Below are 27,877 nucleotides of genomic sequence, written 5' to 3' on the forward strand. Positions count from 1 at the left end.
TTTCATTGAAGTAGTTATTTTGCTTTTAGAACTGTACTTATTTTAAGCTTTTTGTTCTTGTAAAGATATTGTAGTAGACTCAGGCCAGGTGCACATATTTAATGACTATATAAATGTATCAGAAAAAGTCAAATTAAAAGGTCAATTCAATACGGAGACCAACTTTGTGATGGTTCTCAATGGAGATTCGTTTAGATGTGATCACACCATGTTCATTGTATTTATGAAAACTACACCCATACAGTGTACAGTACCATTGTCACCTACTGACCTTTCTTGATATTGCTGGTTGTAAGTACGAATACCTGCATACATAATGGACTGGTAAGGAGCACTGCTATAACTATTATTAGTAGTAGAATTATAATGATTTAAACATTTGAACAAGTTGGGAAAACCCTTCAGTTAACTACTGTACCTATCAATTATCCAGTTGTAGGAATTATGGTTCCTCAATATACATTTAACATATAACAACGTATGCTATGTGTTACAGCACTACTTTTGGTGTCCCCCTCAGGAATTGCTCTTGAGAAAATTTAATGTAATTGTCCCCTCCAAGGTTGATATCAGATTTTCGCCCCTGCCCGTAACCAATTGTGCTATTGTGTATGTTTTTTCCGCGCAGATCCTACCAACGGTTTCACCGAGTCGTGGCTGAACGACGACATGAATAACATACAGCGGGTGGGTTTTAAGCTTTTTCTGCAGGATAAAACATCGGCCTCTGGTAATACAAGGTGTGGCGGTCTATGTATATTTGTAAACAACAGCTGTTGCACGAAATCTAAGGAAGTCTCAAGGTTTTGCTCGCCTGAGGTAGAGTATCTCACGATAAGCTGTAGACCACACTATTAACCGAGAGAGTTTTCATTTGTATTTTTCATAGTTGTCTACATACCACCACAAACCGATGCTGGCACTAAGACCGCACTCAATGAGCTGTATACGGCCATAAGTAAACAGGAAGCACCAGTGACTCTCAGGGGTGCGTGCTCAGTCCCCGCAGGCCCTGTTCAGCCAATCAAATTCAATCAATCAAATGTATTTATAAAGCCCTTCTTACATCAGCTGATGTCACAAAGTGCTGTACAGAAACCCAGCCTAAAACCCCAAACAGCAAGCAATGCCGGTGTAGAAGCATGACTACATGGCCAGGCACGACTCCAACACCATCATTACGTTTGCCAATGACACAACAGTGGTAGGCCTGATCACCGACAATGACGAGACAGCCTATACGGAGGAGGTCAGAGACCTGGCCATGTGGTGCAAGGACATAAACCTCTCCCTCAACGTGATCAAGACAAAGGAGATGATTGTGGACTACAGGAAAAAGAGAACCCAACATGCCCCCAATCTCATCGACAGGGCCGTAGTGGAGCAGGTTGAGAGCTTCAAGTTCCTTGGTGTCCACATCACCAACAAACTAACATGGTCCAAGCACACCAAGACAGTCTTAAAGAGGGCACGACAAAACCTATTCCCCCTCAGGAGACTCAAAGAATTTGGCATAGGTCCTCAAATCCTCAAAAGGTTCTACAGCTGCTCCATCAAGAGCATCCTGCCTAGTTGCATCACTGCCTGGTATGGCAACTGTTCGGCCTCTGACCGCAAGTCACTACAGAGGGTAGTGCGTACGGCCCAATACATCACTGGGGCCAAGCTACCTCTATACCAGGCTGTGTCAGACGTAGGCCCTAAAAATTGTAAAAGGCCACTCTATAATGGGCATTGTGTTGTGTGACAAAACTACACAAGCCATAAGACTCCTGAACATCTAATCAAATGGCTCGCCCAGACTATTTGCATTGGCCCCCCCTCTTTTACGCTGCTGCTACTCTCTTTTTATTATCTATGCATAGTCACTTTAATAACTCTACGTACATGTACATACTCAACTACATGTACATATTACTTGGCTAAACGGTGCCCCCTGCACATTGACTCTGTACCGGTACCCCCTGTTTTTAGCCTCACTATTGTTATTTTACTGCTGCTTTTAAAGGTTTATTATTATTTAATTTTTTATTATCTATTTATCATCTCTATTTATTTATTTTTACAGTTTTATATATTTTGTTTATATTTTATTTTTGTGTTTTTTTACATTACAATTCAAAAGTTTGGCGTCACATAGAAATGTCCTTGTTTTCCATGAAAACATACATGAAATGAGTTGCAAAATGAATAGGAAATATAGTCAAGACATTGACAAGGTTATAATTAAAGATTTTTAATTGAAATAATAATTGTGTCCTTCAAACTTTTCTTTCGTCAAAGAATCCTCCATTTGCAACAATTACAGCCTTACAGACCTTCGGCATTCTAGTTGTCAATTTGTTGAGGTAATCTGAAGAGATTTCACCCCACGCTTCCTGAAGTACCTCCCACAAGTTGGATTGGCATGATGGGCACTTCTTAAGTACCATACAGTCAAGCTGCTCCCACAACAGCTCAATAGGGTTTAGATCCGGTGACTGTGCTGGCCACATCATGACAGAATAACAGAATAAGACAGAATAACAGCTGACTGCTTCTTCCCTAAATAGTTCTTGCATAGTTTGAAGTTATGCTTTGGGTCTTTGTCCTGTTGTAGGAGGAAATAGGCTCCAATTAAACGCCGTCCACAGGATATGGCATGGCGTTGCAAAATGGAGTGATAGCCTTCCTTCTTCAAGATCCCTTTTACCATGTACAAATCTCCCACTTTACCACCACCAAAGCAACCCCAGACTATCACATTGCCTCCACAATGCTTGACAGATGGTGTCAAGCACTCCTCCAGCGTCTTTTAATATTTTCAGCATCTTACGAATGTTCTTCTTTGCGATCCGAACACCTCAAACTTAGATTAGTCTGTCCATAACACTTTTTTCCAATCTTCCTCTGTCCAGTGTCTGTGTTATTTGCCCATCTTTATCTTTCATTTTTATTGGCCAGTCTGAGATATGGCTTTTTCCTTGCAACCCGGAGTCGCCTCTTCACTGTTGACGTTGAGACTGGTGTTTTGCAGGTACTATTTAATGAAGCTGCCAGTTGAGGACTTGTGAGGCGTCTGTTTCTCAAACTAGACACTCTAATGTACTTGTCCTCTTGCTCAGTTGTGCACCGGGGCCTCCACTCCTCTTTCTATTCTGGTTAGAGCCAGTTTGCACTGTTCTGTGAAGGGAGTAGTACAGTCGTGGCCAAAAGTTTGAGAATGACACAAATATTAATTTTATTAATTTCCACAAAGTTTTCTGCTCAGTGTCTTTAGATATTTTTGTCAGATGTTACTATGGAATACTGAAGTATAATTACAAGCATTTCATAAGTGTCAAAGGCTTTTATTGACAATTACATGAAGTTGATGCAAAGAGTCAATATTTGCAGTGTTGACCTTTCTTTGTCAAGACCTCTGCAATCCGCCCTGGCATGCTTTCAATTAACTTCTGGCCATATCCTGACTAATGGCAGCCCATTTTGCATAATCAATGCTTAGAGTTTGTCAGAATTTGTGGTTTTTGTTTGTCACCGCCTCTTGAGGATTGACCACAAGTTCTCAATGGGTTAAGGTCTGGGGAGTTCCTGGCCATGGACCCAAAATATTGATGTTTTGTTCCCGAGCCACTTAGTTATCACTTTTGCCTTATGGCAAGGTGCTCATCATGCTGGAAAAGGCATTGTTCGTCACCAAACTGTTCCTGGATGGCTGGGAGAAGTTGCTCTCGGAGGATGTGTTGGTACCATTCTTTATTCATGGCTGTGTTCTTAGGCAAAATTGTGAGTGAGCCCACTCCCTTGGCTGAGAAGCAACCCCACACATGAATGGTCTCGGATGCTTTACTGTTGGCAGACACAGGACTGATGGTAGCGCTCACCTTGTCTTCTCCGGACAAGCTTTTTTCCGGATGCCCCAAACAATCGGAAAGGGGATTCATCAGAGAAAATGACTTTACCCCAGTCCCCAGCAGTCCAATCCCTGTACCTTTTGCAGAATATCATTCTGTCCCTGATCTTAGAGAAGTGGCTTCTTTGCTGCCCTTCTTGACACCAGGCCATCCTCCAAAAGTCTTCGCCTCACTGTGTGTGCAGATGCACTCACACCTGCCTGCTGCCATTCCTGAGCAAGCTCTGTACTGGTGGTGTCCCGATCCCGCAGCTGAATGAACTTTAGGAGACGGTCCTGGCGCTTGTTGGACTTTCTTGGGCGCCCTGAAGCCTTCTTCACAACAATTGAACCGCTCTCCTTGAAGTTCTTGATGATCCGATAAATGGTTGATTTAGGTGCAATCTTACTGGCAGCAATATCCTTGCCTGTGAAGCCCTTTTTGTACAAAGCAATGATGACGGCACGTGTTTCCTTGCAGATAACCATGGCTGACAGAGGAAGAGCAATGATTCCAAGCACCACCCTCCTTTTGAAGCTTCCAGTCTGTTATTCGAACTCAATCAGCATGACAGAGTGATCTCCAGCCTTGTCCTCGTCAACACTCACACCTGTGTTAACGAGAGAATCACTGACATGATGTCAACTGGTCCTTTTGTGGCAGGGCTGAAATGCAGTGGAAATGTTTTTGGGGGATTCAGTTCATTTGCATGGCAAAGACAGGAGTGATGGTTGCTGATAATGGGCCTTTGTACGCCTACGTAGATATTCCATTAAAAATCAGCAGTTTCCAGCTACAACAGTCATTTACAACCTTAGAAATGTCTACAATGTATTTCTGATCAATTTGATGTTCTTTTTATGGACAAAAAATGTGTTTTTTTTTTTTTTTTTAAACAAGGAGATTTCTAAGTGACCCAAAACTTTTGAAGTTTATATATTTTGGTATTTTTTCTTAAAAATGCATTGTGGTTAAGAGCTTGTAATTAAGCATTTCACTGTTTGGTCTACACCTGTTGTATTCGGAGCATGTGACAAATACAATTTGATTTTATTTAAGGTCGGGTGATTGTGGAGGCCAGGGCATCTGATGCAGCACTCCATCACTCTCCTTCTTGGTCAAATAACCCTTACACAGCCTTGAGGTTTGCTGGGTCATTATCCTGTTAAAATATGAATTATAGTCCCACTAAGCGGAAACCAGATGGGATGGCGTATCGCTGCAGAATGCTGTGGTAGCCATGCTGGATAAGTGTGCCTTTAATTCTAAATAAATCACCACTACACCATCACAGCTCCTCTTCCATGCTTCCCACTGGGAACCACATATGCGGAGATCATCCGTTCACCTACTCTGCGTCTCACAAAAACACGGCGGTTGGAACCATAAATCCAAAATGGACTCCAGACCAAATGACAGATTTCCACCAATCTAATGTCCATTGCTCGTGTTTCTTGGCCCAAGCAAGTCTCTTCTTATTGGTGTCCTTTAGTAGTGGTTTCTTTGCAGCAATTCGACAATGAAGGCCTGATTCACGCTGTGTCCTCTGAACAGTTTATGTTGATAACTCTAATGAACTTATCCTCTGCAGCAGAGGTAACTCTGGGTCTTCCTTTCCTGTGGTGGTCCTCATGAGAGCCAGTTTCATCATAGCACTTGATGGTTTTTGCGACTGCACTTGAAGAAACTTTCAAAGTTCTTGACATTTTCCGTATTGAATGCCCATCATGTCTTAAAGTAATGATAGACTGTCGTTTGTCTTTGCTTATTTGATCTGTTCTTGCCATAATACGGACTTGGTATTTCACCAATTAGGGCTATCTTCTGTATACCACCCCTACCTTGTCACAACACAATTGATTGGCTCAAACGCATTAAGAAGGAAAGAAATTCCACAAATTAACTTTTAACAAGCCACTCCTGTTAATGGAAGTGTGCCTTGTTAAACTTTTAACAAGGCATTCAAGGTGATTATCTCATGAAGCTGGTTGAGAGAATGCCAAGAGTGTGCAAAGTTGTCATCAAGGCAAAGGGTGGCCACTTGGATGAATCTCAAATACAAAACATATTTTGTATTTGATTAACACTTTTTTGGTTACTACATGATTCCATATGTGTTATTTTCGATGTCTTCCCCATTATTCTACAATGTAGAATATAGTAAAAATAAAGAAAAACCTTGGAATGAGTAGGTGTCCAAACTTTTGACTGGTATTGTATATTCTACACACTTTCTATTTGTCAAGTTTAAACTAGTTAAGTATAAACTAAGCGCTTTTCCATCCCCAAAAAGTATATATATTTTTATATATATATACTGAACAAAAATATAAATGCAACATGTAAAGTGTTGGTCCCATGTTTCATGAGCTGAAATAAAAGATCCCAGAAATGTTTCATTACGCACAAAAACATATTTTTCTAAATTTGTTTACTAATTTGTTTACATCACTGTTAGTGAGCATTACTCCTTTCCAAGATAATCCATTCACCTGACAGGTGTGGCATATCAAGAATCTGATTAAACAGCATGATCATTACACAGGTGCACCTTGTGCTGTGGACAATAAAAGGCCACTCTATAATGTGCAGTTTTGTCACACAACACAATGCCACAGATGTCTTAAGTTTTGAGGGAGTGTGCAACAGGCATGTTGTCTGCAGGAATGTCAACCAGAGCTGTTGCCAGAGAATTGAATGTTCATTTCTCTACCATAAGCTGCCTGCAACCAGCCTCACAACCGCAGACCATATGTAACCACCCCAGCCCAGGACCTCCACAACCGGCATCTTCAGCTGCGGGATGGTCTGAGATAAGCCACCCGGACAGCTGATGAAACTGTGGGTTTGCACAGCATATGTGGGAACAATTTTTTTGCACAAACGTCAGAAATTGTCTCAGGGAAACTCATCTACATGCTCGTTGTCCTCATCACGTCTTGACCTGACTGCAGTTGGGGTGTCGTAACCTACTTCAGTGGGCAAATGCTCACCTTCGATTGTCATTGGCACGCTGGAGAAGTGTGCCCTTCAAGGATGAATCAGATGGTAGACAGGGTGTATGGCATGCGTGTACGACAGCGTGTTCCAGTTCCCGCCATTATTCAGCAACTTTGCACAGCCATTTAAGACGAGTGGGACAACATTCAACAGGCCACAATCAACAGCCTGATCAACTCTATGTGAAGGAGATGTGTCGCACTGCATGAGGCAAATGGTGGTCAGACCAGATACTGACTGGTTTTCTGATCCACGTCCCTACTTTAAAAAATATTTTTTATCTGTATTCCCAGTCATGAAAGCCATAGATTTGGGCCTAATGAATTTATTTCAACTGACTGATTTCCTTATATAAACTCGAACTTAGTAAAATCTTTGAAATTGTTGCATGTTGCGTTTTATATTTTATATTTTGGCATCCCGCGACCCACCTGGACCCCTGCTGTGACCCACAAGTGGGTCCCGACCCACAGTTTGGGAACCACTGACGTGGAGGACAGCCCGTGATGTGTGTTCTCCGTGGGTGTTGAGGGCCTTGCAGACGTACTCCCCCCCATTCTCCCTCTCCACAGCAGGGATGGTCAGGACCCCTCCACGGACCACAGCATTGGGGCTCATCCTATTACCGGGACCTCCACCTAGAAACACATAGATTTCATGTACCCCTTTCATCAGTAATGACATTATACAGTGTGAATAAACATTAAGAACACCTTCCTAATATTGAGTTGTGCCCCCCCCAGAACAGCGTTCTACAGGGATGCTGGTCCATGTTGACTCCAATGCTTCCCACAGTTGTGTCAAGTTGGCCGGATGTGTTTTGGGTGTTGGACCATTATTGATACACACAGGAAACTGTTGAGAGTGAAAAACCCAGCAGTGTTGCAGTTCTTGCGCCTGGGCCAGTGCCTTTGAACAAGGTGCTACTACCATACCTCGTACAAAGGCACTTAAATATTTTGTCTTGCCCATCCATCATCTGAACGGCACACACACACAATCCATGTCTCAATTCTCTCAAGGTTTAAAAATCTTTCTTGAAACTGTCTCCTTCCCTTCATCTATTCTACTCTGATTGATGTGGATTTAACACATGACATCGATAAGGGATCATAGATTTCACCTGGTCAGTCTATACCACTAGCAGGTGTTCTTAATGTTTCATACCCTCAGTGTATACTTCCAAAACATCAAGACTAAGCCAGCATAAACTGTATTGATAAAGAACAAGACAATACAGTTCGTGCTGGCTTAGTTAATGCTATATGTTTTCCACTGGCTATAGCCAGGCCTTCCTTACCTATCCATTCGATGGCAGGGGTAGGGTTGCCAGTCACAGTACAGTGGAACTCAGCATGGCCTCCTTGCTGGATGGTCAGGACAGAGGGAGTGACAGTAGCCACTGGCTGGGCCCCCTCGCGAGCTACAATAAGACAGAGAACAGTTCAGCATGACACAGAAATAGACAGCCCGCAAAATACGGGACATTAGTGTTCACAAAGGGCAGGAAGGGGATTTTCTGTAGGAAGGAGCATTGTTTACAGTCAACACTTTACAGCTACTGCATGAGATGAGAAATTATGTCACACTTGATCAACAAACACTTACCTCATCCTTTTGTATAATAAATGGTAGCAATAAAGAATATATTCATGGCTACCAGACTGGAACTTGACAACATGAAGTGACTTTAGTTCAGAGTGCTTTTTTGGCTGTAGTGAATTTCAGTGAGGTTGGGTCCTGACTCATTCAGGCCAAGACTGTGTCTGTGTGCAAATGCTTATGATGGAAGGCAGAGAGAGGGTGGCGGGACGAAGCCGAGTACGTGGTCTACGCCCGTGCCCCTTGTGCAGCCGATGCAGATGAGAGGTGGCAGGCTGGCCTTGGCAGGGCACACGGTTCTCTGGGCACAGCTCTCTGTGCCATCTTGACTGGACACTGAGCCCCAGCCACATTCAATCCCATCTGATCCCAGGGCGTCAGAGCAAAAGAAATCCCCCTTTCAGCAGCCAGGGAGGACCATCAGGCTATTTAAGCTCTGAGATAAGCCCTGGTCTGGGTCTGGGACTTACTGATCTGACAGAAACAGACACTAAAAGGCCAATATTTCATCATGTTTATTTTCTAAGAGGATGGGCACTGACTGTGGTGAGCCTCAACAATGAGACATGGAAATACTGGTGAACAAAGTATACAATGATATATAATAAAGTTACAGTGCGATGATTGAATCTTAGGGCTTGACTTTGATGAAGACGTACTGTATACAGTTGAGTGACCTGCGTGTGAACTTTGCAAAGTTCTCTAGTCTATTCTACAGATTCCTAAAAGCTTTTTCCAAACCTGCCGTTTCCTTCCAATATCACTTCTGTAAATGGGTGGTGAAGTGACAACAGGCCATGTGTATTCTATCTCATTGAAACATTCACTGTGACCGTTGAAGGAGGATGTCTGTAGTTAGCTTCCAGAGGGAGATGAGGTGAACATTGAAGATGATGAGAGGAATTCTCCACCCTCCAGTGAGCTAACAGCCATGATGGTGGATATGATGCGGTGTATTAGGCACAGCATGATGTTTGAAGCACATTATGAAAGCTATTCCAGACCAGTGTGTGTCCCTGTGTGGGACTGGCAAGCAGACTGCAGATAGGGTGAGTGTGGGTGGGGTCTCCTCTGTGTTGAGTGTTGATTAGAAGACAACAAGCTAAGTGCATCTACATAGAATGGGGAAATAAGAACATTCTAGAATCTTATTGAGTATGTAACGTTCCCTCTAAATACTTCAGATACTTGAGGTTATAAGGTAAAGATACAGATCTGATCTCGGTCAGATGAAGGTACTAAAATGTGCAACACTTGTCGTATACTAGCGTTGCGTGAAAAATGTGAGTGTGAATTATTGTGCAAATGGAAAATTTGAGGGGACCTGAGATTAAGTGCATGAGGAACTTTGTGGGTGGACTCAACCTTTGAGAGGAGCTTCCCACATAAATGACCATGCACCTGCACCTATGAACTCATACCATAGGAGCCAGACAAGGCCTAGTAATGCTAATGTACAATCTATTATGTACTGTAATAACTAAAGTATATGATGTCAAGAGTATTATCAACGTATGTTATCATAATATATGTAAAGATATATGTTATCAGGAATATTGTCTGTTCAAAGGCTAAGCTTCGACTTGCATTTCGGCATTTCAATGAAGACCTTTGAAGATGCATGCTTCCCTATGATAGTCCAGTTAACTGTATAACCATGTAACCGTATAACCTCATGTGAAGTGTAAACTCTATGTAATCCCTGTGGTTGATTGTACATGGGCATTACCAGACCACCATTTCCATGCTGAGGACGGCGGTAGATGAATGCATGCGTGACCGAGAGAGTGAGAAGCCCTCCAGAGGTGAGGTGGAGGTGGAGAGGTGTGGCCATGCCATGCCCACTTACGCTTTCCATGTCCTTCCAACATTTCATAGGTCGTGTAAAACGTCTGAGTCTGTGAGGCCTCTGGAAATGGGGGGAGGGAGGAGGAAGGGACAGGACAGGCAAACTGACAGGTGAGTCTCCAGGTCAACGGTAGAACACTGGCATTGGAATCATCATCCAATGCTCCTCCCACTGAGCCTGTGGCCAAATTATTCCCCAGAATACTGTGGTCCATCTGTGGTCCATCCAAGTACTGCCTGGTATTTCTTGTGCCAGTGATTTTCCAAAAAGCACAAGACACAACAATACAACAGTAGAATGATCGGCAAGGAACATAACAGAACTTGAATGCAATAGGCACCAAATCCCCATCATGCATTTTAAGTATTCAAACAGGTTCTCCAATTCAGATTGATAACTGAATGAGGAACAACTAGGTATTGAGGACACTTGCCCCTTTCTTCAAAGAAAATTTGGAATTTAAGGATTGTCCATTTAGACACATGCAAAAACAAATCTGATTCAGCCAGTACTACACATACAGACCAAGGAGTAAGGTAGCTTTTTCATGAAGATCAGAGATGGTGCTATTGCATTCATAGTTGTATGTATTCACAATCAACACACACTTACCTTTCAATGAATTTAGGTGAGTAATTGTATGCTTTCTGAGAGATTTCTGAGGTTCTGTGAATGTTGGGTAGGATATAAACCATATCACCTTGGAGATTGTGTTATTGCATTCATATTACATACAGGAAAGGGGAAAGGGGGATACCTAGTCAGTTGCACAACTGAATGCATTCAACCGAAATGTGTCTTCCTCTATGCTATATAAAACATATTGCTGCTATGAACTATGGTCATTTGCTGGTGTAACAGTGAATATGTCTACTCAGAGAGATTCAAAATCAACTAGGTACAGGTATACTTCACAAACACATGGGACAAGAACACAACAATAAGGTATGGCAGAACACAAGACAACAAGCATACAGATAGTAGAGAGCCACATTTACGAAACATGCATGTTAGTAGTCATACAATAAGTCATATCTGGTGCCTTGTACACTGAGGGTGGTAATATCTTCTGATCCATTGAAGTCTCACTCTGCATGACCCAGTGTCATATCTTCAGTCTATTATCATTACTTTAATCAACTTGATATTTTTCACAAACATTTTCACAGTTAAGATTTTAAAAAACACATTGTGATATTTGTATATTACATCAGTATCCGTTAGGTATTACAAATACATTTAAATCAGTACATAGTTTACTGTACAGTAAAATATCTTTGAAACGGCACCTTTGGTTATCCTGACAGATTCTGTCTATCGGCACACCAGCAAGATTTGAATTGGCATATTTCAGCCACCGAATCTATCTATTTTTCTCATAGTAAGATACTGTGTAAATATATATATATTTTTTTATTAATTTATGTTTTTGACAAGACACATTTGAAACATAAAAAAATTAATGCACTGACAAACCATTTGTACAAACTTTTTATCTGTTGTCAAAATAAATGTAAACTGTGTTTTATCATGCAAGTAAATGCATGAATACAGCGTAAAATCAAGTACTAACCAATCATCTTTCCCTATCTATGTATCTTGCTGTTTATGTAACATTTCTCAAATTTGATTGTACAGTCAAAATATACTATGCTTGGATAACATATTGGTATAAAAAAAATCTATTATCATTTTTTTTTACTGTGCCCCTGATTTATAAATGTTGAATAAAATGTTAAACCGCAACACAAATTAAAGGCAACAAGTGTGACATACGCAAGCGAGTAAGTTGATTTGTGACAGCATTGAAATCAAACTAGTCTCAATAATCTCTCAAAGGTCAAATCTTGAACACATTTTTTTGGAGCCAAATTTACACATACTGGATAGTATGATGCAAAACAAGAAGCCTTACTTACTATTGACAATGCAATGCCTTGGACCCTCTTAATAAACAGATCCATATAACAGATAATGAAAGCAGCGATAGATAGATATACTACTAACCTAAAGTTCAACCACAGGTTCTTTACCTGCTGCAAGGTTGATAGCACCATTTTCCACATTAACATTCATCAAAACAATCAGGAAGGTAACAAAGGATCAGATTTGTATACAGTGTGTGGTTGTTCTGTCCCTGTATGATCATCACGTCACACTCGAGGGAGGCTTGAGATTGGGATCGTGATGGGGCTTCTATACAGTACTGTATGTCACCGGGGTGATTGACTGAAGTCCTCTTTGAATGTCAGTCCCAGTCAGAGTCACTAAGCACCCATCTTGTCATCCATATACCTCATCAACCACTACAGCTCAAGGAGAAACCACCACCTTCCCAGCCAGGGTTGCAGAGTTCAGGAAAGACACCGAATAACCAACACCCTGCTCGTAAGAAAATTGAAGTGGCACAAACTAGTGTACAAGTGGCTAAAAAGTTACCAAACCACCACCACCGAACCCACAGTGAAGACAGCAACAGCTAAAGATCAGAAAGAAGATGTCACCGATGGCAACAGAGACCAAAGGATTGATAAGTCATCACTGAGTATTAAATCAAGAAGCAACTTGAAAATGAATCAAATATGCCACTGGACAAGACAACCTTCTTTGGTATATCCATTGGGGGTGGTAAGACTACAGTTCATAGTAACTAAAACTACTTGAAACTCTTGAGTGGGCAATATCTTTGGACTTTGGTAGCATTGAGGTCTACTGTGTGCTATGATGTCTTAGACAAACCACACACATATTGTATCTTAAACTGATGGACCTTTTGATTATTTTATCATTAGTATATCCACAAGCGGTATATTGCTCATGGACCAGTGATGGGTTCTGACTTCTAAACTTGAAATATTGTTAATCATCAGGTATCCTAGGGAAAGGAGAAATGGCCACAGTCTGGTTTCTACACCTGACGTTAATGGTTATCTGTAGGAGGAATGTATATGGTTGAGGTCACTGATACGGGTGGAGAGCTGTGAGGTCAGGTCACATTCAGGGAGAAGGAACAGTTTATTACCCACATCACTTAACTTTATGACTAACAATACAAATGTAATGTTTATAGGGAAGGAGGGGACTTCACCCAAATTGGGGTATATATACTTGTGCTGGTGGGAACATGTTTTTTCTCTGTTCAGCTGTCTGACCCTTTGATTGATTCAACTTAGTTTAAGCTTTACTAATTGTCCGTGAGTTTTTAGAACCTAACACCAGTAAAGATTGTACACATAGTAAGAAGGTCGGGCCATTATTAGAAAGACAGAGACAGGTAGCATAGAGAGAGATTGGAAGGGTTTAAAGTGAGAGGTTATCTGAGTTTAGGAAGTGGGGGGCTGGGAGCGGGAGTGACAGGGAGCTGCAGACAGATAAACACATTCAACACAGTGCATGATATAAGGGAGACAGAGGCAAAGCAAAAGGAAGGCGGGTCATGCACCATTCAAGGAGGGCTAAGGGGAGGAACTCAAAGAAATAGAGCTTGTAGCGTGGTGGTATAGAGGCTGATGGCTAACAGCATGATGGAGCCTGTCTGGGATCACGAACCTGGCACGTAGAGGACGGCAGTGCCCTCGTCCATGGCAAACATGTTGGAGCCTGTACACACGTAGATGCCAGCGTCCTCAGTCTGGACGTTCTGGATGGTCAGGATGCCGTTGAAGTCCATGGCTCTGTTGGGCAGCTTGCCATTACCCCGCCGAGTCCACACCAGGGTGTAGGCTGGAGACTGGGAGGGGAGGGGACAGATGGGTACAAGATGTGAAGTAAACACAAGTAAGAGAGAAAGAAATGCAACAGGGTGGCCAGTAAGAGGGTGACAATTGTGCTTAATGTGTCTAACCAAGATGGCGTAGCAGTCGGACGTGTGTTTGTCTTGTCCCGTCCTGTCCCGTGTATATATTGTTTTCTTCGTATATACAGTTGAAGTCGGAAGTTTACATACACCGTTGCCAAATACATTTAAACTCAGAATTTATTTTTTCTATTTTTTTTAATTTTTTTTACAATTCCTGACATTTAATCCTAGTTAGAATTCCCTGTCTTTGGTCAGTTAGGATCACCACTTTATTTTAAGAATGTGAAATGTCAGAAAAATAGTAGAGAGAATGATTCATTTCAGCTTTTACTTCTTTCATCACATTCCCAGTGGGTCAGAAGTTTACATACACTCAATTAGTATTTGGTACCATTGCCTTTAAATAGTTTAACTTGGGTCAAATGTTTCGGGTAGCCTTCCATAAGCTTCCCACAATAAATTGGGTGAATTTTGGCCCATTCCTCCTGACAGAGCTAGTGTAACTGAGTCAGGTTTGTAGGCCTCCTTGATCACACATGCTTTTTCAGTACTGCCCAGAAAGTTTCTATAGGATTGAGGTCAAGGCTTTGTGATGGCCACTCCAATACCTTGACTTTGTTGTGCTTAAGCCATTTTGCCACAACTTTGGAAGTATGCTTGGGGTCATTGTCCATTTGGAAGACCCATTTGCAACAAAGCTTTAACTCCCTGACTGATGTCTTGAGATGTTGCTTCAATATATCCACATATTTTTCCTACCTCATGATGCCATCTATTTTGTGAAGTGCACCAGTCCCTCCTGCAGCAAAGCACCCCCACAACATGATGCTGCCACCCCCGTGCTTCACGGTTGAGATGGTGTTCTTCGGCTTGCAAGCCACCCCCTTTTTCCTCCAAACATAACGATGGCCATTATGGCCAAACAGTTCTGTTTTTGTTTCATCAGACCAGAGGACATTTCTCCAAAAAGTACGATCTTTGTCCCTTTGTGCAGTTGCAAACCGTGGTCTGCCTTTTTTATGACGGTTTTGGAGCAGTGGCTTCTTCCTTGCTGAGGGACCTTTCAGGTTATGTCGATATAGGACTCTTTTTACTGTGGATATAAACTCAGCACAAAAAGAAACGTCCCTTTTTCAGGACCCCGTCTTTCAAAGATAATTCGTAAAAACCCAAATGACTTCACAGATCTTCATTGTAAAGGGTTTAAACACTGTTTCCCATGCTTGTTCAATGAACCATAAACAATTAATGAATATGCACCTGTGGAACGGTCATTAAGACACTAACAGCTTACAGACGGTAGGCAATTAAGGTCACAGTTATGAAAACTTAGGACACTAAAGAGGCCGTTCTACTGACTCTGAAAAACACCAAAAGAAAGATGCCCAGGGTCCCTGCTCATCTGCGTGAACGTGACTTAGGCATGTTGCAAGGATGCATGGGGACTGCAGATGTGGCCAGGGCAATAGATTGCAATGTCCGTACTTTGAGACGCCTAAGACAGCGCTACAGGGAGACAGGATGGACAGCTGATCTTCCTCGCAGTGGCAGACCACGTGTAACAACACCTGCACAGGATCGGTACATCTGAACATCCCACCTGCGGGACAGGTACAGGATAGCAACAACAACTGCCCGAGTTACACCAGGAACGTACAATCCCTCTATCAGTGCTCAGACTGTCCGCAATAGGCTGACAGAGGCTGGACTGAGGGCTTGTAGGCCTGTTATAAGGCAGGTCCTCACCAGACATCACTGGCAACAACGTCGTCTATGGGCACAAACCCACCGTCGCTGGACCAGACAGGACTGGCAAAAAGTGCTCTTCACTGACGAGTCGCGGTTTTGTCTCATCAGGGGTGATGGTCGGATTTGCGTTTATCGTCGAAGGAATGAGTGTTACACCGAGGCCTGTAGTCTGGAGCGGGATCGATTTGGAGGTGGAGGGTCCGTCATGGTCTGGGGCGGTGTGTCACAGCATCATCGGACTGAGCTTGTTGTCATTGCAGGCAATCTCAACGCTGTGCGTTACTGGGAAGACATCCTCCTCCCTCATGTGGTACCCTTCCTGCAGGCTCATCCTGACATGACCCTCCAGCATGACTTTGCCTACAAGGCATACTGCCCGTTCTGTGCATGATTTCCTGCAAGACAGGAATGTCAGTGTTCTGCCATGGCCAGCGAAGAGTCCGGATCTCAATCCCATTGAGCACGTCTGGGAAATCTACGATAATTGATAATTTCAATTAAAAAGAATATACGGCTGGCCATGCTTTCCACCTGGCTACCCCTACCCAAATCAACCGGGAACCTCACTTTCTAAAATTATCCGCCGAAATTGTTGCAACCCCTATTACTAGCCTGTTCAAACTCTCTTTCGTATCGTCTGAGATCCCCAAAGATTGGAAAGCTGTCGCGGTCATTCCCCTCTTCAAAGGGGGAGACACTCTAGACCTAAACTGTTATAGACCTATATCCATCCTGCCCTGCCTTTCTAAAATCTTTGAAAGCCAAGTTAACAAACAGATCACCGACCATTTCGAATCCCACCGTACCTTCTCCACTATGCAATCTGGTTTCCGAGCTGGTCATGGGTGCACCTAAGCTATGCTCAAGGTCCTAAACGATATCATAACCACCATCGATAAAAGACAGTACTGTGCAGCCGTCAGCATCGACCTGGCCAAGGCTTTCGACTCTGTCAATCACCGCATTCTTATCGGCAGACTCAATAGCCTTGGCTTCTCAAATGACTGCCTTGCCTGGTTCACCAACTACTTCTCCAAACGAGCTTCAATGCCATACAACACTCATTCCGTGACTAAATGCATGCTCTTCAACCAATTGCTGCCTGCACCCGCCCGCCCGGCTAGCATCACTACTCTGGACGGTTCTGACTTAGAATATGTGGACAACTACAAATACCTAGGTGTCTGGTTAGACTGTAAACTCTCCTTCCAGACTCACAATAAGCATCTCCAATCCAAAATTAAATCTATAATCGGCATCCTATTTCACAGCAAAGCCTCCTTTACTCACGCTGAAAAACATACCCTTGTAAAACTGACTATCCTAACGATCCTTGACTTCGGCGATGTCATTTACAAAATAGTCTCCAGCACTACTCAGCAAACTAGATGCAGTCTATCACAATGCCATCTGTTTTGTCACCAAAGCCCCATATACTACCCACCACTGCGACCTGTATGCTCTCGTTGGCTGGCCCTCACTACATATTCGTCGCCAAACTCACTGGCTCTAGGTCATCTATAAGTCTTTGCAAAGTAAAGCCCTGCCTTATCTCAGCTCACTGGTCACCATAGCAACACCCACCCGTAGCACGCGCTCCAGCAGATATATCTCACTGGTCACCATAGCAACACCCACCCGTAGCACGCGCTCCAGCAGATATATTTATCTTGCTCTTTTGCACCCCAGTGTCTCTACTTGCACATCATCATCTGCACATCTATCACTCCAGTGTTAATGCAAAATTGTACTTATTTAGCCTCTATGGCCTATTTATTGCCTTACCTCCCTACTCTTCTACATTTGCACACACTGTACATACATTTTTCTATTGTGTTATTGACTGTACGTTTGTTTATGTGTAACTCTGTGTTGTTTTTGTCGCACTGCTTTGCTTTGTCTTGGCCGGGTCGCAGTTGTAATTGAGAACTTGTTCTCAACTGGCCTACCTGGTTAAATAAAGGTGAAATAAAATAAAAATAGTTTAATAATAAGGTATATGGTAAACAAAGTTGTTGTCAATTATAACCTGTTTCAGGAAGCTAGGTGGTATTTCGCAACATCACTACTTCACAGGAGAGACAATTTAACGTCTTTTTGGAAGAATTGCCTACTGGAACATGAACTTTCATGTGCCTCAATAACAAACTTGTATTCCATCTTTAAATACGAATAAAATTGTTAAATTACGACCCTAGTTGGTTAAGCCACAGAAAAAGTTAAGAACCTTCCTGCTAGCTATGATTGGTTGAGATAATGGATGACCTGAACATGCCGGGAGATGAGTTTGGATTGGTCTGCCATGTAGCGGGCTTCTGTCTATAACATGAGCTGCACAGTATGTGTTGATAGTCCTTTCTACCGCTGCGTTTTTGAAAGATATAACGTTAGCCACCGAGAACTACAAACGTTTTGCTACTTTTCTTAACAACATTGATGCCCTGAATTTAGCAGGTGCTATCGACAGATCAGTTGAAAAGGTTGTGATGGGCTACTTTCTGCACACGCCACAGTCAGTGTGAACCGGAGTGACTTGACACAACATTCGCCAAACAAGATGTAGCTACAAACAAAACGGAGCCGTGAAGTGTTCCTGCATGTATACAGGTAAGAGTCTAGCTACATTTTCAGATATTATTTCATTTCTAATTTTGTCAGAAAGTTGTTTTCATTGCAAGTTAAAACGTACTGTTCGCTAGCTAGCGAACGTTAGGTTGTTTGCTCGCTAGCTAACTTTACGTGCATGATCTGTATAGTAATATTATAAGAATCAAAAATGCATTGCTAGTTATAGCCTAATGTTAACTAGTTAACACTGAACCTAGCTGGTTAGCTTTAGGTACCTGCAGATTCAAACTACAGCTATGACAATGTTTGTATTGGTAGTAGTATGAGTTGAGATTATGCCAGTTCATTGTTAAACTAGCTAGCTAACTACATGTCTAAACAAAAGACTCCACCTCAGACGAATTATTACATGACCCATCAAATTAGCCAGATGTGTCTGTCTGAGGGTGATTAAGGCCATCTATTGTATTTTATGAACATGCGTACATGTCTAAACAATAGCGACCATCCACTTAGCTAGATGTAGCTGAGGGGTGGTTATAGCATTTCTTTCACACGACCCATCAATTTAGACAAGTGTGTCGGGTAAGCGTCATCTAATAATCATTCAATATTTTTATCTGGACACTTTCGTTTTTTGATATTGCAAATAACCATTTCACTGTACAGTTTACACCTTCTGTATCCTGTGCATGTGACAAATAAACTTGATATAGTGTGTGTTTAACAGAGGTGGTAATGTGAAGAACAACATGACATGCACCAAAGTCAGATTAGGATATAGGCCAAAGGACTAGACAAAGTATTTTTTATCTGGAGGTTTTCCTTATTGTAGGCTACTAGTTTTACCACTTTTAGTCTTGAAATGGGTCTATCATTAAAGAGATGAGTGGGCTAAGGCTTAAGAGAATGATGATGAATGGGTGTAGAAAAACATTGGTTCTCCAGTATGTGTACCAAACAATTCAAGGGCCATTTTCTCAAAAGTGGGGTTACAAGTTAATCAACTTTCAAAGCAGATTTACTTTCCCATTGTTCCTCAACTGCAGTGTATGATATACCATTATGTAGCTTTGAGTCTCTACTTTTATCCACTGTAAAAAACACAATTTCAAATTGTGCTACATAGGTCAAAATCCAGGTGGTGGGTCACAATTGTGGTGGCTTTAGGATAAGGTTTTAAAGGTTCTCTACCATTTTCTTTGATGGGCAAATGATTTAAGCACAATGCCAACCATCAAAGATATATTAAAATAAGCCGAATTGATTGTATTAATGTCTCCATGTCGGTAGCTAGTCTTACCTGGCTCTTGGCTGTGCAGATGAAGCTGACTGTTGTTCCAACTGTGACACTCCGTGCTTTGGGCTCCTCGATGGTCACTTGAATGGGTTTGGATGAGACAGCTGGAGAAAGACATGCACAGAAACCATTCAGTAAACACTCAAAAGTGTTTATGCTATATTTTAATGGACGCAGTTAAACGTTGAATGATTTAACAATTAGAAATGCATACTTGTGACGACGATCTCAGCGTGGCTCCTGTTGGTGTTGCGTTGGTCTCTGCAGGTACAGACATACACGCCTGTGTCACTGGGCTGAACACTGGGGATATGCAGCTCCTCTCCTGAGAGAATAGGTAGGAATATGGAATGAGATTAAATTACCAAGGGGAATGGACTAGTACTTCAATAGCGTAGAAAACCCTTACAGTTTCCCATGAGTCGCATCCAGCGATTTTGGATCTTTTACTGTTGAAAAGCGCTATCCAAAGTATAAATACAGTAAAGTACACACACTACAGGGTACGTCATCACCTCCCCCCTTGCTTGAGGAACAATAGAGGAGCAATAGAGAACAAAAGAGGAAAGCCCCCCCCCCTACACATGTGCCAAGTCGTGACTTACCTGGACCACCTACTGAGATGTGCCTTTTGTTAAGTAAATCAGGTGTTAAATGAGGTGAAAAGGAGACTGGAATGCCACTTGAAAGGAGAAGACTAGAGGTACAAGGTGGATGGACTTTCTATTGTTCTTAGGTCACTCTGCCCCCACTTCACACCAAGTTGCCAGGGAACTCAGTCACCTGACAGGGTCAGTCAATCACAGGCCTTATCTGGTGGGGTAACAGACCCCCACTACCATCTGTACCTCTGTCTTTCTCTGCAACTCCAGGAGTGAATAACAAGTTGACCAACCGCCTGGCTGTAGCAACCCACAGAAGACTGACCGCTGGGCCTCACCCCATGGACACTTCCCTCTCTGGACATTCACTACTGTGTAGTGCATTTATGACCACACAACCACTTCTACTAGTCACATCTTGCTACATTGGTGTGTGTGGATCTTAAGTGTGTGCAAAAAAAGTGTGTTCTGTACATCTGTCTCCTACTGGTCATTACTACACCTTCTAACAGAGGCGCAGGGACGATTGTATCTATATTCACCAATATTGGTCTTTAGTGAGGAGTGTATACTGTGCCGCTATATACAACAACAGTAATGTTGAGTGGGGCTCTTATACTAGGCCACATCATACTCCCTATTACCCAGAATTGGTCTGTCCAGTATACTATACCTTGTCTTTGTCTGACGGCGCTGTTGGTCACGGGGCGTCCGTCCTCCCTGGACCAGTAGTAGTAGTGGGGTGGAGGGCCGGTCACTTGGCACCGCAGGGTCACTGGGCTGCCCTGGGCCACCAAAACCCTCTCAGGGTACACTTTCACCACTAGGGAGGCTGCCGCTGCTGGGTCAGAGGTTAAGGGTCAAAGGTTAGGGCACAAGGATCAATCACAGAGACACTCTTGGTGGTTACAGTCTGGTAGGAAGAAAAAGTAGATTGATTTTGAGTTCCTTTTCAGTTGGTTCACTCAATACAACATGTGTCCAAGTTTACTGGAAGTTTTGGGTCTACTTTACACACATCTCTGTGTAGATTCCTTGTGTTCCCTTACTATTGAATGGACGACACTTAATCCTGTCTTGTGGATTTCCAACGTATCCAGTTGCACAGCTGTAGGGGATAGAAGAAAGACTTTCATATAGAGTCAACATGACAACAGACAAGACAGTGGTAGAATGCCAAAGGACACTGAAAAGCCAGTCTGAATAGAGTAGCCTGGTACTAGCTCAGTTTGTGTTGTATAGCCATTGGCATTACAATGACCACAGGACACTGACAAGACAGAACAAACAGATCTGGGACCAGGCTAGAATAGAGAGTTAAAGAGAGAGTTGTGTCAGCTTACCGCTCACAGTACTGGCCAGTGTATCCAGGCTGGCAAGCAGTACACTGATAACCACCGTTACCAAGGCTCTCACAGGTGGGGGAGAACCTGGCAAACACACACAGATAAGCAAGTACAGTAAACTCCAGTAATAACTAACCCAGTGGGATCTGTTCCAAGTTGGGATGTAGGGCAAAGTTTAAAAGACAGATATGAATGACTGAGAACTACATTTTGTTCCAATGGAGGACCATTTTGATACTGTTTATAGTTGTTACAGAAGCAAAGCTACGACCCCTTTTTTTCCCATCAGACTGAGACTGTGTTCTGTGTTCTAATCCTGTTAGCGGCCTACTACTCACTGGTTGTCAGGGTCGGTGTGAGGGCAGGCACAGGGCTGGCAGTCCTCTGGGGTTCCAGCGGTGGGATCACCATAGAAACCTGGGGCACACTGCTCACACAGCTCTCCCTGGGTGTTGTGCAGACAGATCTGGAGAAGCGGGAAGACGACAAACACTCACTTGTTATTCAATGTACTTATTTCAAATCTACTGCTATTTTGGACCTGAGGCCATGTGGGTGGTGAATCTAGGATTCATTGTGATCTCAGAGGCTAAACTGATCCTACGTTAGCATTCCTGGTTTTAACTTAACGAGATTAACCTGGATAAATGAAGGTTAAATAAACTAAATGAGAAATGAATCAAAACAACTGCCTTAAAGAGATTCTCTGGGCTGCATACCGTGCAGATGCCAGTCTCGGGGTGGCAGGAGTCAGAGTGCCCGTTGCACTCACACAGCTCACAGTGGCCCAGGTACAGGCCACCTCCGGTACGAGTGTAGCCAGGGGCACAGTCCTGGTAGAGAGAGAGTTACAACTGTCATCACACATCACACCGTGGGCTTGACACTCTAAGGGCGGGTTTCCCGGACACAGAGCCTGGTCCTCCTTCGAGCATGCTTTCTCCAGGAAGCAAAAAAAAGAAGTCTGCTGAGTGTAAGTTTGAGGTTAATTAGTCAACATTGCCACTTGTGGCAGAGAGAGAGAGAGCTCCTCTTACCTGACAGGAGAGTCCCTGGTAGGCGGGCGGGCAGCGGCACTGCTCCACCTCCAGAGCCTGAGCCAGGCCGCTGTAGTTGGGCACGGCCACCTCCATGCTGACCTCGGAGATGCTGGAGGACCTCATCTCTGTGTAGTAGGAGGCCCGCACCAGGATGTCATCCAGGTCAGCCAGCACCATCATCAGGTGCTCCCTAGTGGCAGGCATGCCGTCTGGGCGACGCCAGTTCTCCTACAGTGGAGGGAGATGGGAGTTAATACTATTGTATCACCAGGATGCTAGTGTGACCTGTGTCAATGAGGAACGGATGGTAAAGGTAGCAATCAAATCGCCATTTGGGGACTATAAAGATCACAGCTACAGTAGAACACTGACCTCTCTGAAGACGAGCTCAAACTGGCGTGACTCTCTTGTCCCCTTTCCCCTCTGCCACAGCTGGCGAGCCACCAGGGTGATGTCATTTCCCTGTGGGCAACAATGACAAGGGCAACCCATGGCAGGTGAGTGTACAACGAATTGATGCGACAGCAGTACATGGAAGAGAATGACGTTCATAACTTGTGGGGTCCTGAGTGTGCTATGGAATGGATGCAACAACAGTAAATGAGATTGAACGCAATGTTAACTTTGGTGCATACTGACAATAATCTGAACATCAGCGTCTTCAATGGCTGTTCCTCTCTGGCCGGCTACAAAGGAGATGGTATACTTCAGCTTCCCACCATACGAGTTCACCTATTGTAGAGGTGGAGATAAATACATTTAGGCGTCTTAGTACATGTTTGGGACCTTAGGCCTCAACTATTAGAAATGTGTCTTTCTGTAAGAGCAAAAAACGTGAAGCGATCATAGAACACATGATGTATTCCATTTCTTTAAGACATTCATCTTCTCCAATAAAAACTGAGTCATGCTTGACCTCCCACCACTTGGAGAAGTGTCTTAGTTAAACAGTGATTATGAATCAATAAACAAGTGCTGTAAACTACACAGGGTTGTCTGGTGGTGCCGCCCCTCCCTTCATATCCCTTCCAAATCTCTGATAGTTCAGGTGGAAGAATGGTGGGGTGGTTCTGTGGCCAAACGGTTAACCAAAGGCTAAACACCCAGTCAGGGTGCAGGAGGGCTGGGCATGGCTCGTACTGTTACCTTATCCCCTATGAACTGCTCTGGGAGCTGCCAGTAGAGCATGTCATCCGGGTGCAAGCTGAAACCTTGGTAGACCAAAGCGTACTGGGGCAGAGGAAGGAGAGCATGAGAGCAAGCCAGAGACAGAGCTCAAAAGATACGCAAGGAGAGAGAGAGAGGCATCGCAAGCACAGTAGAGAGGAGAGCAGAGAAAGGGTTTACATTTTGGTCCTCTACTAGTTAACTACTACTTGGTGACAAAGTGACACTCACACCATGCGTTAACGGGCAACTAAAACAACAGCTTCCAGTGTGTATAATGTGAAAATCACAGCTTGTAAATGTGACTGTGCGACAGGTGTATATGTTTAGACCCTTGTACAGTATAATTATAGATTACAAATCCAGTGCTACTCTTTAAGTGAAGAACTACAGAGTACGACTTTAACAGTAATTGTGTACTGTGCTTTAAAGAGGAAAATGCCACCCTGCTTAGTCATGGAATTTATGCACATACTGCCCTTTTCAGCCCTATCTTCTCTTTCTTGTTCTTTTGAAAAAGACCCAGGCGGTGAACACTTTGACAATACTAATGAAAACTGTACAGGATAACCCTGTGAAATATTCACTCTCATGATTCGTGAATAGATGACTTTCTGATCAACCTGATCGGTTGTTGATTAACCTTCCTGGCTACAGTACACTGTATGTTATCACATGGAGGGAGGCAGTTTCCTCTGCCTGTGTTTGTCAAGAGCAGGGACATGCAGTCAGTCAGTCTGGTTGTCTGTCTGTCCGTCATTCAGCCAGCCAATCAGTCAGTCAGTCAGTCAGTCTGTCCGTCCGTCCGTCCGTCAGCCAGCCTGTCATCATGTCTACCTGGCTGGAGGCCCCTGCAGGCCCGGGGCCACTGGGAGCACTAGGAGGACCCACTATGTTCTTGGTCCCCCGCTGTTGAGTCTGTCAACAGGACCAGGCCCAAAAAGAGAGTAAACCAGTCAGTAACAACCACAATAACAACTATGGATGAGCTTAAAAGTTTAAGGCTTGAGTGTTTCTCAGAGGGGTTATTTTAGATGTACCTGCTGTCGAGGAGAGTGACCTGGGGAGGCTGGCTGAGGACTAGTAGGCCGTACCAGGGAGGAGATACCAGAGAGGGAGGAAGGGGGAGAGGGGGGCCTCAGGGGGGTACGAGACCCCGCCCGATACGAGGCGCTGGGGACCTTCCTCTCAGAGGAAGAGGAGGGAGGGAAGGGAGGAGAGCCGGCTGGAAAGTTGGAGAGGATTGCCCAGATCTCATCATCCAGCTTCTTCACTTGTTCCTGGGGGAGAGGATGGGGAGGGTGGTGGGGGGGCTCATGAGGGTTTCCCCAAAGGAGACCGCCCACCATGCAAGGTAAGAGACACACCAAGCACTGGGGTCTGGGGGTGTTGGTAGGGAGACATGCTGTGTCATGCTCTTAACCAGGTCTACAACCCTGTGGTGTGTACACAACTTCACTCACTGGGGCCATTCAACTTTCTAGTTTCTACAATCCTAAAACAGGGAAATCTTGACGCAAAACATCCAAATCATCCAAACACGTCTGCTATTAGACACAACATGGCTCTCTTCTCTTCAAATTCCAGAGCGCCTCACAATCCCATTCAGGTCTGTTTGTAATACACACACGTGCCTTTTTACGACATGCATCTGGTAAATGTACTGTCAACATGCTTCAGTTGCTTTCATGCTGATGTCTTCCATGCTACAGTAAATATCCAATCACATACTGTCTAAGGGTGGTGGGATTATCTTTCAAGGATGTCATGGCAATTGACATCCCAAAAGGCAATCCATATCAGGGGAAGGGGGGGTCATACTGTGTGAGGGAGATGGTTGGGTTGTATTGTTGTCATTAGATGTGTTGTATGGACATAGCAGTGGGTGGCTAGGCTACAGTAGGAATACCTGGCTAGCTCTTTTGGACCTGGAGGTGCCATTACCCTTCGAAGACTTCATTATGTCCCAAACGGACGCATCCTTCCTCTGTTGCTCTTCTGTCCAGGCGGAGTCTCTCTAGTGTTGTGAATAAAGCAAGGCTCCCGTGATCACTTTCTAATTTCCCATGTAGGAGCCAGCGGAAGACTTTAGAACTAATGGAAGACTTAACTACTGTTTATGGCTATCAAAGTTGAACCTGTGCAAAACTCCTTCTGACTCATTCACTTCAGTACAATACATCTGAGTCATCCACCACGTGAATGGTTCATTAAACAGAGTGACGTCTAAGTAACCAATATGTGTAGAGTCTAACCTACTATGGCATGTGAACCTGAAATATTACTAATATTACAGAAATGTGTGTAAATAGAGCAATTACTGTATGTTGATTGCTGCTGCAATGGAGCTAAAACTAGGAACAATTTGAGACCATTGGAAATGCAGGAAATCCATGCATCTCAAACACACAAACCTACACTCAAGAAAATAAGGGTATGTATGAAACATTTATCTAAACACAAATCAATCAGTACGATCAAATGACAAATCACACCAATCCTTTGTTTGAATTACAGGCAAACATTTTAGTCATCAATTCTTCACAATAAGTTGAATTTTGATTTTTATGTTTAAACTTCGTCGTTGGTGAGGGGCTGGTAAGTAAGCATGTCACTGTAAGGTGAATACCTGTTGTATTGAGCGCATGCGACTAATACAATTTGATTTGATACTGTATGACTGGTCAATCCACAATCATCAACACACGACAAGCACCGCTCTGGTTTACCTGGTGCGCTCGTCTCATACGAGCAAGGAAAGCTTCCTTCTATAGAGTGGACAGGCAAACCAAGAGTAAAAAAAACTCAATTACACTTGAATGATGCATAAAGAACCAACATCTTCTCAAGACAAATAATGAAATGCATCCATGTGATGCTTTCTAAAAGTAGATGCATCAACAAACAGTACAGTACTGACTTCTATCTCAGAGACTGCTATGGCCAATGCTTTCTGATGAGGTTCTACCCCCTGTAATACATGGTAAATTCATGGAGCATACAACCAAACTATGTCTCGACAATTTCCCACTATGAGATTGGCCCTCAAACTTAGTGTTTTATACGATAACTCATTTAGCAAACCCTTTCACAACAAAGACCAGCACAGACATTCAGGCAGAAATTGAGAGAGCATTTAAGCACTGTTAGGAGCAGGAATGCTAGAGGATTCAGAATGAGAAGAAGCCACTTCGCACCATATAGCGAGAGCGTGGGAGTAAACGTTGAGACAGCGTTTGTATCGTCTCTGATGGCCACAGTGGACAGATCCTCATCTGGGACTCACCTTATCCCCTTGGAAAGCCCCGGGCAGCTGCCAATAGTGGGGCTCCTGGCCCAGGTAGTCAAAGTTGCTGTAGGAGAGCTGGGTGCCGTCAGTGGACACCTCCACGGTGAATCCGGTGGAGATACGGTTGGTGCGCTGACGGTTGACCAAAGCAAAGCCCTGGAAGTTGCCTGGGGCAAAGACGGATGACACCTGCAGGACACACATAAAGGGATGATCAACCAATCACACTCAGAGAGACAGGAAAACCGTTTATTCAGTTCAGTAGAACTTTATTGGCAATTGCAGCACTTTCAGGAAAGCTGTAAGTATATGTTTGTGTGTTGACTTGCCTATTCCTTAATTGGCAGTTGTCACGTCTAACTCAAACAAATATGAGACCAGCGCCAGGCTACTCTCAAAGTGCTCTCTTCATATATTTACTCATATATTATTTTCAGGAAGTCATTTCCTTGTTCTTGTTGCCTGGGTACCTGGTCTCTGTAGTGGGAGGAGCTGGAGCACTGCTGAGTGACTCCCATGCAGAAGCAGGACAGGCAGCCATCTTTGTTGTCTGTGCTGAGGTGGAAGGTTCCCTGCTTACAGTTGGAGCAAGCAGGGCCCTCAACGTTCATCTGGAACACAATGATATAATGTGAGAGGTGAACCTACACATAAATAGAACATAGACTTGAATGATTCAAGTAATTATATTTAT

At 43.5% G+C, this 27,877-nt stretch overlaps 1 protein-coding gene across 14 annotated transcripts in view; it reads right to left on the minus strand.

The window, feature by feature from the left end:
* Positions 1-27,877, minus strand: part of hspg2 (heparan sulfate proteoglycan 2) — a 176,020-nt gene that overhangs the window by 49,372 nt on the left and 98,771 nt on the right. For 9 of the 14 annotated variants that reach the window (XM_070447985.1, XM_070447990.1, XM_070447986.1 and 6 more), the window contains 21 exons: positions 27,654-27,794; positions 27,181-27,372; positions 26,624-26,662; positions 25,804-25,911; positions 24,935-25,174; positions 24,732-24,812; positions 23,874-23,957; positions 23,367-23,459; positions 23,100-23,189; positions 22,725-22,955; positions 22,407-22,520; positions 22,026-22,153; positions 21,685-21,771; positions 21,391-21,449; positions 21,015-21,182; positions 19,954-20,064; positions 19,743-19,843; positions 13,873-14,053; positions 10,324-10,383; positions 8,173-8,295; positions 7,304-7,510 (listed from right to left, as the gene is read on the minus strand). In XM_070447985.1, coding sequence (XP_070304086.1) covers positions 7,304-7,510; positions 8,173-8,295; positions 10,324-10,383; positions 13,873-14,053; positions 19,743-19,843; positions 19,954-20,064; positions 21,015-21,182; positions 21,391-21,449; positions 21,685-21,771; positions 22,026-22,153; positions 22,407-22,520; positions 22,725-22,955; positions 23,100-23,189; positions 23,367-23,459; positions 23,874-23,957; positions 24,732-24,812; positions 24,935-25,174; positions 25,804-25,911; positions 26,624-26,662; positions 27,181-27,372; positions 27,654-27,794 — 2,638 coding nt within the window. The remainder of the gene's footprint in view (positions 1-7,303; positions 7,511-8,172; positions 8,296-10,323; positions 10,384-13,872; positions 14,054-19,742; positions 19,844-19,953; positions 20,065-21,014; positions 21,183-21,390; positions 21,450-21,684; positions 21,772-22,025; positions 22,154-22,406; positions 22,521-22,724; positions 22,956-23,099; positions 23,190-23,366; positions 23,460-23,873; positions 23,958-24,731; positions 24,813-24,934; positions 25,175-25,803; positions 25,912-26,623; positions 26,663-27,180; positions 27,373-27,653; positions 27,795-27,877) is intronic. The other 5 variants (XM_070447984.1, XM_070447991.1, XM_070447992.1 and 2 more) reach the window with 5 other exon arrangements.

This window comes from Salvelinus sp. IW2-2015, linkage group LG17 (genome assembly GCF_002910315.2).
Source record: "Salvelinus sp. IW2-2015 linkage group LG17, ASM291031v2, whole genome shotgun sequence".
Classification (NCBI taxonomy): Eukaryota; Metazoa; Chordata; class Actinopteri; order Salmoniformes; family Salmonidae; genus Salvelinus; species Salvelinus sp. IW2-2015.